We start from the raw sequence: 13,464 nt of genomic DNA, 5'->3' as shown, positions 1-13,464 counted from the left end.
GTTTGCTCCCATTGCCCCTTGTCCTGTCACTGGTTGTCACCAGAAGAGCCTGGCTCCATCCTCCTGACACTCCCCTGCCGCGACTGAGAGACGGGGACGCAACTTGATGCAAGCAAGGTGTCCGCTTTATTGTATGGCAAACATACATTTATATAGTCTAAGGCACACATGTTTCATGCTGATTGGCTAATCACTTTAACAGACATTAAGCTAGCTAAGGCGGGAATCTTAGTCAGGCAGTGTTCGCATGGTAACAAGATCGTTATCTCGTAGTCACAAGCTGTCCCCCGCTCCAGGGCTCCAGGGCGCAGGCACCCCCACCGACCACAAGCTCCCCGCCTCCAAGTCGCCTCACAACTACCGCAACACTTAACTTTATTCACACAACAAACTAGCCTATTAACTCCAAATACAGAAAACTAACTCATCAACTCTAAATTCAGACAACCCACATCTCCCCCTTTTTGTTTTAATTAACTGACCCTCCCAAGGTCGGCAAACGACCAACTCGAGGACATCTTACTAACAGCTCCGTACTGGGGGTTTTCGTAATTTCTTTCTGATCTTGGTCCGCTCCTTGCTGCACGAGGAAAATCTTGTTCATTGAAGCAGTTATTGATTTTGGAAGCATTGTAACACACATGGGATTACTATTAATAATGCTCATTTGAATGTCTTTGGCGCATTCAATCTTAGAATATAAAATGTCCACAGACCTTTGTGCTACAATTTTCCCCCAATCGTCAGAATAATAATCATACCGGGGAGAATATTCTGTCTCTCTACCTGTTATCAATAACACCTGAACTGTATTCCACTCAATTGTTAGGCAGTTATCACACCAGCGTCCTACTGTATGGCGATTTAGCCACTGTGATTTTCCACAATTAGCACAAATTCTACAAATCCACGGATTACATTTTTCACATTGGGGACACTTAAGCTCCCATTTGTTAACCTCTGGAACAGAGTTCATTCAATTATTGATCGGTAGTGTCTTCTATGTCAGTCGCAGGATCAGGACCAGGAATGTCTTCAGGAGGCTGCTGCAGTGTCTCTCGAAAAGGTCTCACATTTTTAGCTGGGATCCAGCGGGGACCTCTTTCTGTGGAAACACAAGCATAGCCTCTTCCCCACGTGACAAGGGGATAGGGTCCCATTATCTTACCTGTTTCGGGGTCCCGGATCAATACTGGCGGCTTAATCTTGGGTTCAAAAAGGGTGTTTGTGCTAAAATGACGAACTACTGGAGGATTGCTGTCTAACAGGGAACAATTCAAAAAATTAAAAACATACAAGGCTTTCTGTATTCGCTCCTCTGGTGTAGCAGCCCCCATTCCCCCTTTTTGTTTTAATAACAGGCGTTTTAAGGTTTGGTGAGATCGTTCTATCAAAGCTTGTCCCGTAGGAGAATGAGGGATACCTGTAATGTGTGATATACCCCAAGAGGCAAAAAAGGTCGTTAAGGTTTTAGATACATACGCGGGGCCATTGTCAGTTTTAATTTGAGAGGGTACCCCTAAAGTAGCAAAGGCGCGCATCAGATGTTTTTGCACATCGCGTGCTTTTTCTCCTACATGACAGGAGGCAAATAACATTCCGGAAAATGTATCAATAGAGCAATGAACAAACTTTAAACGACCAAATTCAGCAAAATGAGTGACATCTGTTTGCCAGAGTTGAAGGCTTTGTAGCCCTCTGGGGTTAACTCCTTCTGCTATAGAAGGGAAAGAGTGCCTTTGACAATCAGGACACACCGCAATGATATTATGGGCTTGTTGTATAGTGAGGTCAAATTGACGCTTAAGGCCTGCAGCGTTTTGATGAAAAAAGGAGTGGCTGAGTTTAGCTTGCGCTAATCGATCTGGTAACACCTGCACCGGTAGCGTAAGCAAATCCGCTTGTCGGTTCCCTTCTGCAATAAAACCTGGTAGAGAAGTGTGAGATCGAACATGCATAATAAAATAAGGGTGAAGACGGGAATCTAACAGGAAAATGAGTTCTTGTAACAAATTGAACAGTGCCGTATGAGAAACATCCCGTAGCACAGAAGCTTCTGCTCGGCTAACAATTCCTGCAACATAAGCAGAATCAGTGATTATATTGAGAGGAATAGACCATTTTCGAAACACTCGAACAACTGCAGACAATTCTACTATTTGAGGAGAACCCTGTACAGTCTCTACATCTGAGTTCCACTGTTCTTGATGATCATCCCACCAAAGGATAACAGACTTGTGAGATTTGCCAGACCCATCTGTGAATACAGTGAGGGCTTGTAAAGGCTGGTCACTCCGCTTTGGAATAGGTAAAAGGTGGAAATCGATGCTTAACAATTTGTGAGAAGGCGGATGAGAAGTGAGTTGGCCTGCATAGCCAGTTAGAGCTATGCCTAGTGCATCTGATTGTTGTTGTAACCATTGCAAGTAAACACTTGTTACCGGCATACATATGAGGGCGAAGTCCGTGCCTGCCAGGGTAAGTAATCGCTGTCGAGCCCTGATGATTAAAGATGCAAACATTTCATGTTGGGTAGAAATTGTCTTTGTGGCTTGGTTAGGTAAAAAAATCCATTCAATGATCAGTAAAGGGTCCGTTTTCTGGCAGTCCCATTGGAAAATAAGTGCATGAGGCTGTCTAGCAGGATTAAGGATGATTAATTGAAAAGGCAATTCTGGTTCCCATCGATGCGCTTGTCTGGAGGTAATCGCTGCCGCAGCTTTATGCAAGGAAGCTATGGCTTCAGGACTGAGAGTTCGCGGAGCGTTTAAGTCCGAGCTTCCTTTAAGCATTTCGAATAAGGGACGAAGATCCGCATTAGTGATTCCTAACAATGGTCTGACCCAATTGATTGTACCCAGCAGTTTTTGCATGTCATGTAAATTCTTTACATTCGCCTGTATTTGTAAAGGTTGCGGAGCAATAGTCTGAGCCCTTATACGCCATCCTAAGTATTTCCAAGGTGGTATTTTTTGAATTTTTTCTGGTGCAATACAGAGGTCTGCTGATTTTACAGCAGCCACGACAAGGGCTACAGCTTCCTCCATGACTTCATGGTGCTGTGCTGCCACTAGAATGTCATCCATATAATGATATAACAATGCAGCAGGTACTACAGTTCTGACAGGACTAAGTATTTTTGCTACATACCATTGGCATATTGTAGGGCTATTTTTCATTCCCTGCGGTAGCACAATCCACTGGTATCTTTGCAAAGGAGCTTGCATGTTGACGCTTGGTACAGAAAAGGCAAATTTAGGGGCATCGTCTGGATGCAATGGAATGTTGAAAAAACAATCTTTGAGGTCTATGATGGTTAAATGCCAATCTCTAGGGATCATGGCGGGTGACGGAAGCCCAGGTTGCAGGGCCCCCATGTCTTCCATAGCGTCATTAATTTTTCTGAGGTCATGGAGCAAGCGCCACTTGCCAGTCAGTGGAGGCGGCGGGGGGGGAAAGGACCTGCAACTTTGGTAGGCAGTAAGTGAACAGAGGAGTCAAGTAGCGTTACTGTGTGGGCGGTTGCCAGGTCCAGGCCGGTGCTCCCTGCTGTTGCTGGGCGGAGACTGGAAACACTCCTGTTTCCCCCCCCGGCGTTTGTGGGGGCGCCGGTCGCGGAACTTGTGTCTGTGCGCGCCGCGGTCCCGCGCTCTGCGATCGGTTTCCCTGTATGGGGCGCCCTTGAGAGTCGTATTTAGATCGACACTGGTTAGCATAGTGGCGCCCTTTTTGGCACTTAGGACAAACTCGGGGTATTTGGGGTCGTTTCCCAGCATTGGCACTAAAGCAATCTTTTTTAAGGTGTCCCGGTTTTCCACACCCATAGCAGTTTCGCTGTGGGTCGGCGCCCATCGGGCTGTGCATGGCCGCAAAAGCAGCAGCCATGGCCTCATATTTATGATCCATAGTGCCAATTCTATTACAGGCTTCCACCATTTCAATTAAGGTAGGGTTTTGATTTGGGAGAGACTTCAAGAGCTTTTTACAATCGGCGTTAGCGTTTTCCACAGCCAGTTTAAGGAGTAGAATCTCCCGAGCCTGTACGTTATCAACTTGCCGCTCTAAGGCTTGTTTTAATCTATCCATAAACTGCATATATGGCTCACGGGGTTCCTGAGTGATACTAGTGAATGCTTTTTGGGGTCTGCCAGAGTCAGGGACTCTCAACAAGGCCCTTTTCGCTTCTTCTCTGCCTGCTTCCAAAGCCTCCCGAGGAATGTCCCTAGCTTGGGCCGCGGGATCCGAAAACTGCCCTGTTCCTGTGAGGTGCTCTATAGTCAATGCAGCTAAGGCGGCATTAGCATGTCCTGCATAACCCAGCAAAACTGTCTGCAATCCCGTTCTCCATTGAGACTCCCACATTGTATATTGTGTTGGGGTTAATAACAATCGCGCGAGAGATTTTAAATCATGTGGGGTCATGACATATGTATCGAATACAGAAGATAAAAGGCTTGCAAAATAAGGGGAAGACAACCCATGCTCGGTAACTGTACGGCGCAACTCCTTAATTACCGAAAAAGAAAGAGCTTCCCACTGAGCTTGAGCCCTCCCCCGTCCTTGGTATATAACGGGGGCTACTATAGTTCTGGCTATTTCCAACTCCCCCTCGTTTATCGCTTGGCGCTTAATCTTTCCCCAAACCTCATGAGGATCAGGGGGAAAAAGATCAGGTTCCTTTTCAGGGTAAATCGGACCCGGGTCAAAGGGATCACCCTCCGGGGGATATCCAGCAGCACAAGCTAACGGTGGCGCAGAGGGTTCCGCCCCACCAGCGATTTTAGAAGGGCAGGAGGGAGGTGACTGAGCTCCCTCCTCGGAGCCTCGCTGATTTTGCTCTTGTGCCTTTATGGTTTCAAAGATTTTTCTCCAACTGGGGAGCATATACTGTGCTTCCTCATCTCCTGAGGTGGCTGCGTCCCATAACTTTACCCCCACATCGTCCCAAAGTTCCCGCGTAAAAATAGAAGAAGCAGTCACCGCGGGGATCTTAACCTGCACCCATTTAAGGATTAACTTAAGATCTTGTTCCGAAAGAGTCTTTTTCCCATGCTTCTTAAGTAGAGCTTTCATAGGCTCATAAACGTCTCTCTCAGGGGAAGACTCTTGATTCCCCATTTTGCTAGTTTCCCGCAGCTCACCTCTCGTTCCAGACGGAGGGATTGTTTGGCCGGCCGGCTTATCCTGCTTCCTTTCAGCAGCTCATTCCACGTTCTGCGGGACTCGCGACATGCCACCAGGTAGGCGGTTTTTCAATCCTCGGCGGTTTCGTCGCTGACGATCACGTCGGAGGTCACCAATTTGCCGCGATTGAGAGACGGGGACGCAACTTGATGCAAGCAAAGTGTCCGCTTTATTGTATGGCAAACATACATTTATATAGTCTAAGGCACACATGTTTCATGCTGATTGGCTAATCACTTTAACAGACATTAAGCTAGCTAAGGCGGGAATCTTAGTCAGGCAGTGTTCGCATGGTAACAAGATCGTTATCTCGTAGTCACAAGCTGTCCCCCGCTCCAGGGCTCCAGGGCGCAGGCACCCCCACCGACCACAAGCTCCCCGCCTCCAAGTCGCCTCACAACTACCGCAACACTTAACTTTATTCACACAACAAACTAGCCTATTAACTCCAAATACAGAAAACTAACTCATCAACTCTAAATTCAGACAACCCACACTCCCCCTTTCCATCTTGATCCCCAGGAATGAGTCCCCCCTCAGTGTCCTCTTGTCCAGCTCCAGAGCCCCAGCTCCCTCAGCCTCTCCAACCCCAGCCATTCTGGGATGCTGCGAAACCAAGCCGAGCCTCCCCAAAAAAATTACCAAGGAGCTTTTCAACTCCCAGCCCGTTTCCTCAGAATGAAAAACTAGAAACTTAAAAGTGCAAAGTTCATGGAAGATAAGACAGGAAGGACATGGTCTGTCTGCAAATCTTCCACCTGCTTGTGCCCCAGCCAGCTCCAACATGCAGCCTGGAACCTTCCGCCCTCAGCTCACCCCAGGTCCCCGGGCAGCAGCGATCGCTCTCCCTTGAGGTGCAGAAACAGCCTCTGAGTGGCAGGAGATTGGGAAAAAGATGATAAAATCCTTAACGCTCTGTATCACTAACACCACAGGGTTAAAGAGGCTCCAGACCCGGCCCTGTGTGGCAGTTGTCATGCTCCTGTACATCCGACAGCCGTTGCTGTCACAAGTTATGGATAGCGGTGAGCACGGAAATGCGGGAGGAACGGCCACAGGAACCAGGAGCTCCCAGGCTCCAGTTCCATGAAATCACCATATCAAGGAGCAGGTGGAAATGGGTGGCCTTGGTGAGAGAGAGATGTCCCCAGCCGAGGTCATCGCTCACAAACTGTCTCTCCAACACGCAGCAGCTGCTGCTCTTCCAGTCGTCAATGTTCTCAGCCTCAAAGAGCACAAATTCAAAGATGGTCACCATGGAGATGTATAAAAGGCGTTTAGATGATGTTCTTAGGGACATGGTTTAGTGCTTGAGTTAGGTTAGGTTATGGCTGGGCTCGATGATGCTGAAGGTCTCTTCCAACCAAAATGATTCTATGACTCTATGATCCTGAACCTGCCAATCGCCAGGTCACGCTGCGAAATTTCATTCCCCAGCTCAGAGGTTTGCTTAACGTCCAACCGCTGGCTCAGCCGCTACGAGACAAGGGAAGAGTTCTAACCGCACCTTCAGTACAGCGAAGGTTTCTTCTTAAGGATTTTCAGGAGAACTCAGTCATCCCACATTAAATACCGGATCAGTGGGAAATCTCGATTAGTAGAAAGTCGTTATTACCCAATGAAGACCCTCAGACCAACTACACCACAAACCCTTCGATGCTCACTCTGTTAACATTAACCCTGTTCACCACCCCTACGCAAGACGCAGGAGCAAATCAACTGTGAATACACGAGTGTGAGAGCTAATAAAGAAATCAACTTCAGCGTTAAGGATCCACAGTGTTCTCACAGATAGGAGAAACACCTTTACTTCAATAAACATCTCAAAGACGCCCTTTTCCCGGCGCGCCGGCCGGCGCAGCGGAGCCGCGGTACCTGTGCCGCACTCAGCCCGGCTGCGCGGCCGCGCGGGTCCGGCTGCTCGGCCGCCGCCTCCAGCTTCTCCAGCAGCGCCGTCCTCTCCACCAGCAAATAGGCGATCTGTTCGCTGGTGTTGCTGCGAGCGATTTCGGACAAGCCTTCCTGCTCCAGCATCTCCTCCACCTCCTCCAGCTGCGCTTCTGCAAGACAAGGATCGCTGTGAGCGGAGGAGCAGACAAAACGCGACTATTTGCAGACCCCAGGTGCTCTAAACGCTCCCCCCGTTTCTCCCGGAGCCCCACAGCTCCTCAGGTCTCCTCTCCCACTTCCCATCGGTGCCTCCCACCCCGTTCTTACTGATTATCTCAGCCCTGTTCCCGCTGTCCCGATATTTCCGACCTCTCGTGACATTTCTGCTCACACCACCCACCTGCCGAGCGAGCGATGGGATCTGCTGCACCCGGACTGAAGTTTCCCGCCTTGCTTTAAGTGGAGGAGGCATTACAACCATTTTCCTCTCCCCTCTCACCCACCCGGTTATCCCCGGCCCCTTTTACCCCTTAACACAGCGTGATGGAAATTAAACAACAGGAATTGAGAGAAACCAAACAGGCGGTCACATAAACATTTGCTTTGGAAAGCCCTATACCACTAAAGGAGCAAAACAATCCTTTTAGAATTAAACTGTCAATTCTTCACCCTTATATCCCAAAATTATAACCAGACTCTGTACTAGGAGAGTCTTCAAGGTTCAATGGGCTGCAAGGCAGAGAGATGAGAACGACGTTTGGTTGATAGCTGAGCAGCGACGTGTTTGTGCAACAAACAGCTGTTAAAAAGAGCCTCTCGTTTGCATGGCTGGAAATTAATAAACTTCCAGGAGAAAATGAGGAGATTTTGGTCAGGACAGCAACGCCTGCGCTGGAAACTAAGGAAAGGCTTCCAAAGCTCCCTATATAACTCATATTAAAAAGAAAACCAACAAATCCTGCTCCAAATTTCCAGCCTGAACTAAGATGATAGAGGCTGCCAAGTGCTGCAGGATGAGGATCGGGGGGAGTTGTGGGGTCTGTGTGGAGCAAGGAGGGACATGCACCCTCCTCACTGCTCGGGGTGCTAGAGTGGGACATGTGAGGGTCAGCAGGGCAAATATTGCCCTAATGTCACTCGGGACACACACGGAGCTCCGCACGGGTCTGCTCCGCGTTTCCACGCAGCGGCTTTCGCAGGGGACCCAGCGCAGCCGCGTCCCAGGGCTGCGATCGATCGCATGTTTCCACTCTGCGTTTCGCAGCCAGCTGCGCATGGAAAACACCCCGCGGTTTCCCCTTCGCCTTCCCCGCGGTCACAAAATACCGCGTGTTCGATGCAGAGGTCACACCCGGCTGATTCGCAGCTTTCCTGCGTGAAGATGAAGCGAAATATTGTGTTCTGTGGTTTAAAATAGCCGCCCCTTGCTCGCTGTGCATTATGAGGAGCCCACGGCTCATGCTCAACCGAAAACCCCCCTTGCCATCAACTTGCCTTGCAGATTCCCCCCAGTTTTGCCCAATCTCATTTAAAATAAGCTGAAAACTACTCTGCTTTATTGCCAGAAACGGAACAACTGGTCCCTTTTGGATCAATGCTCTTATGTCACACGGCGGCTCCAACACCAACAGTTTCTCCTGCAAATAATTCCCCTACTCCCAACCGCGACGCGACATTAAACGATGTTAACAGGACATAGAAATTTCCACAGGTTGATGAGGAAGAAAGATTTGGGAGGATGACGGGAATGTGACCACACCTGGAATACTGTGTCCAGTTGTGGCCCCTCAGTTCCAGCAGGACAGGGAACTGCTGGAGAGAGTCCAGCGCAGCCACCAAGATGCTGGAGGGAGTGGAGCATCTCCCGTGTGAGGAAAGGCTGAGGGAGCTGGGGCTCTGGAGCTGGACAAGAGGAGACTGAGGGGGGACTCATTCCTGGGGATCAAGATGGAAAGGGAGAGTGTCAGGAGGATGGAGCCAGGCTCTTCTGGTGACAACCAGTGACAGGACAAGGGGCAATGGGTGCAAACTGGAACACAGGAGGTTCCACTGAAAGATGAGAAGCAACTTGTTGGGGGTGAGGGTGGCAGAGCCTGGCCCAGGCTGCCCAGGGGGTTGTGGAGTCTCCTTCTGTGCAGACATTCCAACCCGCCTGGACACCTTCCTGTGTAACCTCATCTGGGTGTTCCTGCTCCATGGGGGGATTGCACTGGATGAGCTTTCCAGGGCCCTTCAACCCCTGACGTTCTGGGGTTCTGTGCCAGAGCACAGATCACCTGCCTGTAACAGTTCACTAATTTCTTAACAAGTATCTCAAATGTCTTCCCCACCACATCCAACACGTCCTGTTTGAGAAGAGCAAACACCTCGTGCATTCAACATTATTCCACTGCCCCAACGTGCTCCCACAACCACCCATCTCCTGCACCACCTCTGCTTCTTTGGAAGCGAGTTTTATATTTGCAAAGGTGTTTTACCCCAGGAATAAATAGAAATAAGCATTTCACTGGTATCCTCACCCACCAAGAAGCTGCAACCGCTCGGCCATGCGGGGCACATTTAAGCAAAGATCAGCCTACAACTAGTTATTCTTTTTGTGCCACTTTTTAAACAAAGCGAGGCCAGCCCACAGCAGTGCTGTATTTCACTGCCGTCACATTTGTGGTTCAGAGAGGCTTTTGGCAACGCAGCGATCGCGTTATCGACCTGCCCTCCAACACACGGCGGCGCAGTGGACGAGAACCGTCGGGAACGGACCGTGAACCGCCCCGAGGGACGGAAAAATGGCACTGGGGGCAGAGGAACCAAATGAGGTGAAGCTCAGACCACTCACCCAACATGAACCCAGCGGCGGCCGCTGCCTGCGAGCTCATTGTGGGCGAGGAGTGAAAGTGTCAGGAGAAAACGTGCTTTTTATCATCAGAAGCAGCTTTTAGCAGATGGAATTGCTCCAAGGGTCATCACAACAAGCAGAGCTCCTGGTTTGTTTGGCTGCTTTTGGAAGAGGGAATGTGCTCAGCCCTAAGAGCCCAGCCAAGGGATCTCCTGGGTCACCCAAGACTTTCCCTTCCCAATTTCTCAGCTGCCCAAATCTGGGACTCCAAACCATCACCACAAGAAGACCAGGACAGATCCTGCGCCCCCCACAGCTCAGGGCTCTCCCCTGTGCCTTGACTTCGGCTGCACTTTCCCATCCGAACTCGACATTTGCTGCTGACACCAAGCTGGGAGGAGTGGTGACACTGGAAGCTGTGCTGCCATCAGAGACCTGGACAGGCTGGAGAGCTGGGCAGGGAAACATTGAATGAAATACAACAAGGGCAAGTGTAGAGTCTTGCATCGAGGCCAAAAAAACAAAATTGGTTCCCCTGAGGTCACCATGTTGAGCCCTGAGGTGATTTTGGCGCCATTTTGAGCCCTGAGGTGATTTTGGCGCCATTTTGAGCTCTGAGGTGATTCTGGTTGCCGCCATTTTGAGGCAGCTTGGGGTCATTCCCTTGTTCTCCTGACCCTCTACTCTGCCCTGGGGAGACCACACCTGGAATATTGTGTCCAGTTGTGGCCCCTCAGTTCCAGCAGGACAGGGAACTGCTGCAGAGAGTCCAGCGCAGCCACCAAGATGCTGAAGGGAGTGGAGCATCTCCCGTGTGAGGAAAGGCTGAGGGAGCTGGGGCTCTGGAGCTGGACAAGAGGAGACTGAGGGGGGACTCATTCCTGGGGATCAAGATGGAAAGGGGGAGTGTCAGGAAGATGGAGCCAGGCTCTTCTGGTGACAACCAGTGACAGGACAAGGGGCAATGGGTGCAAACTGGAACACAGGAGGTTCTGCTTAAAGATGAGAAGAAACTTGTTCCTGGTAAGGGTGGCAGAGCCTGGCCCAGGCTGCCCAGGGGGTTGGCTGGCATCCCTCGCTGCTGAGGGCAGCCCGGCACAAGGCAGAGCTGCATCCACTGCCCACATCACTGAATTACCGACACGTATCACAGGACCGCAGCTCATGCCGTCAGCAAGGCAAGAACAAGGCTTAAAAACCAATGGCCGGCAGTGAAATCCCCAAAGAAACTCCTCCAGGAGCTGCACAGAAACACCGCAGAACCACAGATCCCGCCAGGGTAATGGACACGGGTCTCTGATTCCATCCCAGTGTTAGTCATTGCTCAACGGCCACAAGGACCCTTCAAATAAAGGGGAAAAATCATAGGGAGCAGAGCAACGAGGAAATAAATGCAAACCCAGCGTTCGGGACCCCTTTGTCATTCGCCTGCCACCTCGTGGGGAAGAGGAGAGAAGAACCAGGCACACAATTTTCCGCCACAGTGACGTTCGTGGCGACTCGTGGGCCGTTTAAACCCCCACGTACGGGCATTTTCAACGCTGAACGATGGCTCTGTGTGCCCAGAGGAACGAGATTTTCAGGCAGCACGTAAGCACAAGCAGCTCTGAAAAGTGTCTCCGGCAGATTTGCTCCCTGGCAAAAACCAAACTCAAAACTGCATTTCATTTCCCAACACTGCCCCAAATAAAGTGTATTTGATGAAGAAAGCGTCCGAGCTGCGCTGCCACCCCCTGTTCTACCTTAGGTCCCGGATAATATCACAAAAGGAGAAGTTAATGATAACAATGTGCTACTTGCAGTACTCAAAGCCCAAGAGATACTGAAGAAAATCAAGAACAAAACTCAGCAAAATATATTTGCCCTTTCTAGAAGTGATTCCAGGGTTTGAGAAGAAAGGAAATAATTGGAAGTGAAATATAAGTGAAGTATTTCTTTCCAACAGAATGGCTGTAGCACAATAAGCGCACAGGAGAGGTTTTGAATCACCATCGCAAAGCTGCCACCGTCCTTAAAGCTGTGTTAAAAAACCTGGGCTTTGTCTGAACCAAAAGCGACGGCAAATTCACCGAGCTCAGTGGGAATGCAGCTCGACACTCAGTCACCCGAGGAGTCACCGCCAGACCGTTTAGAGTTGGAAAACAAACAGCACCATCAATTCTGTTCTTCCAACAGCCTCTGGAAGAAGCTTAGTGCAACAACGCAGTGAGAAACTGCCCGATTTGGTGAATAAAGGCAGTAAAATCAGACAAGAACCTCTACACCAATTAGAAATCAGCTCTAGGAGTTCATTAACACTCCTGCTGGTCTCCCAAACAACACAGCACGCAGGCCGCTCGGCAGAACGCGCTGCTGGCCTCAAAGCGGAGCGCCGCGCGCCTGCCCGTGACCGCGTGTCCCCGGGCCGTGTTTGGGGACAGGAGTTACCCTGCTGCAGCCGCAGCCGCGCCAGCTCCAGCCTCAGCCGCTCGTTTTCCTTCTCATATTCGGTGGTCAGAGCGTCGCGTTCCTCCGTCAGGTGACGGACGTGGCCCACGTAGCTTTCCACCTGCAAACAAAGAGAATATTGTTATAAGCAAGTGTGTTTACTGATGCCAGGCCTGCGAGTTGTTGGTGCGAATAGCTCTCAGTCCTCTGATGTTTATGGGATAAACATCAAACTTTTGTAGGACACCACTTCTTCATCTCTTTGTAACTCCTGGGGATGTTAAACACTTGACTGAAGGGTCTGGAAAGTGGGACGGGATGGGGGGGACTCTCAGCAGCTGCTCTGTGGGAGGTGCTGGGTTCACCGGGTGCTTTTGGGTGCCCCAGTGTGAAGAACTGGGCTGTACCCAGGAGTTCATAGGATCATTTTGGCTGGAAGAGACTCCCAAGAGTTCAACCACAACCCGCCCCTGGTGCTGCCCCATGTCCTGAGAACCTCATGTCCGTCTGTCCAACCCTCCAGGGCTGGTGACTCCAGCACTGCCCTGGGCAGCCTGTTCCAATGCCCCACAGCCCTTTGGGGAAGAAATTGTTCCCACATCCAATCTCAACCTCCCCGGCGCAACTTGAGGCCGTTTCCTCTGCTCCTGGCGCTTGTTCCTGGGGAGCAGAGCCCGACCCCCCTGGCTCCAAGCTCCTTTCAGGCAGTTCAGAGATCAGAAGGTCTCCCCTCAGCTCCTGTTCTCCAGCTGAACCCCCAGGAGTTCTGGGGGGGGCAAAGCAGCTTTTCCCGGTGAGCACCCGCGAACCTACAGCTGCACCAAGTGGGGGGAACGGGCACGCTGGGGTTCAGAACCGCGGGGCTGTCCCTGCCCGCTCTCCCGCCCTCACGTCTCTCATCTCCTCCGCCCGCCGCCGCTCCAGCTCTCCCAGCCGGGTCTCCGCGCGGCGCAGCAGCCGCCAGGCCAGGCCCAGCTGCTCCTCGGCCGGGGCGGCGGGGTCGGCGCCCTCGGCCCGCAGCCAGCGCCGGATGGTCTCTGGTGGTACCGGGGGCTCCGCCTGCGGGGGGAACCGAGAGGAGCCGTGAGCGACCGGCACCCGCCGAACCGACCCCCCCCTCCCCGCCAGGC

The 13,464-nt window shown here is 51.1% G+C and overlaps 1 protein-coding gene and 1 long non-coding RNA gene across 3 annotated transcripts in view; both read right to left on the bottom strand.

Moving 5' to 3' along the window:
* The window catches only part of CCDC30 (coiled-coil domain containing 30), a 46,229-nt gene that overhangs the window by 32,371 nt on the left and 394 nt on the right, over positions 1-13,464 (bottom strand). For both annotated transcript variants that reach the window (XM_065038167.1, XM_065038168.1), the window contains exons 2-4: positions 13,226-13,393; positions 12,335-12,455; positions 7,060-7,244 (exon numbers count right to left, since the gene is read on the bottom strand). In XM_065038167.1, coding sequence (XP_064894239.1) covers positions 7,060-7,244; positions 12,335-12,455; positions 13,226-13,393 — 474 coding nt within the window. The remainder of the gene's footprint in view (positions 1-7,059; positions 7,245-12,334; positions 12,456-13,225; positions 13,394-13,464) is intronic.
* Positions 108-6,991, bottom strand: LOC135575977 (uncharacterized). Its single transcript, XR_010467503.1, has 2 exons — positions 5,142-6,991; positions 108-2,499 (listed from the first exon to the last, which is right to left on the bottom strand). It is a non-coding gene; the product is annotated as an uncharacterized LOC135575977 (long non-coding RNA).

The sequence above is a fragment of the Columba livia genome, chromosome 21, assembly GCF_036013475.1.
Source record: "Columba livia isolate bColLiv1 breed racing homer chromosome 21, bColLiv1.pat.W.v2, whole genome shotgun sequence".
Taxonomy (NCBI): domain Eukaryota; kingdom Metazoa; phylum Chordata; class Aves; order Columbiformes; family Columbidae; genus Columba; species Columba livia.
The sequence above is the reverse complement of the archived record's forward strand: the minus strand, read 5'-3'. Positions and strand labels throughout refer to the sequence as shown.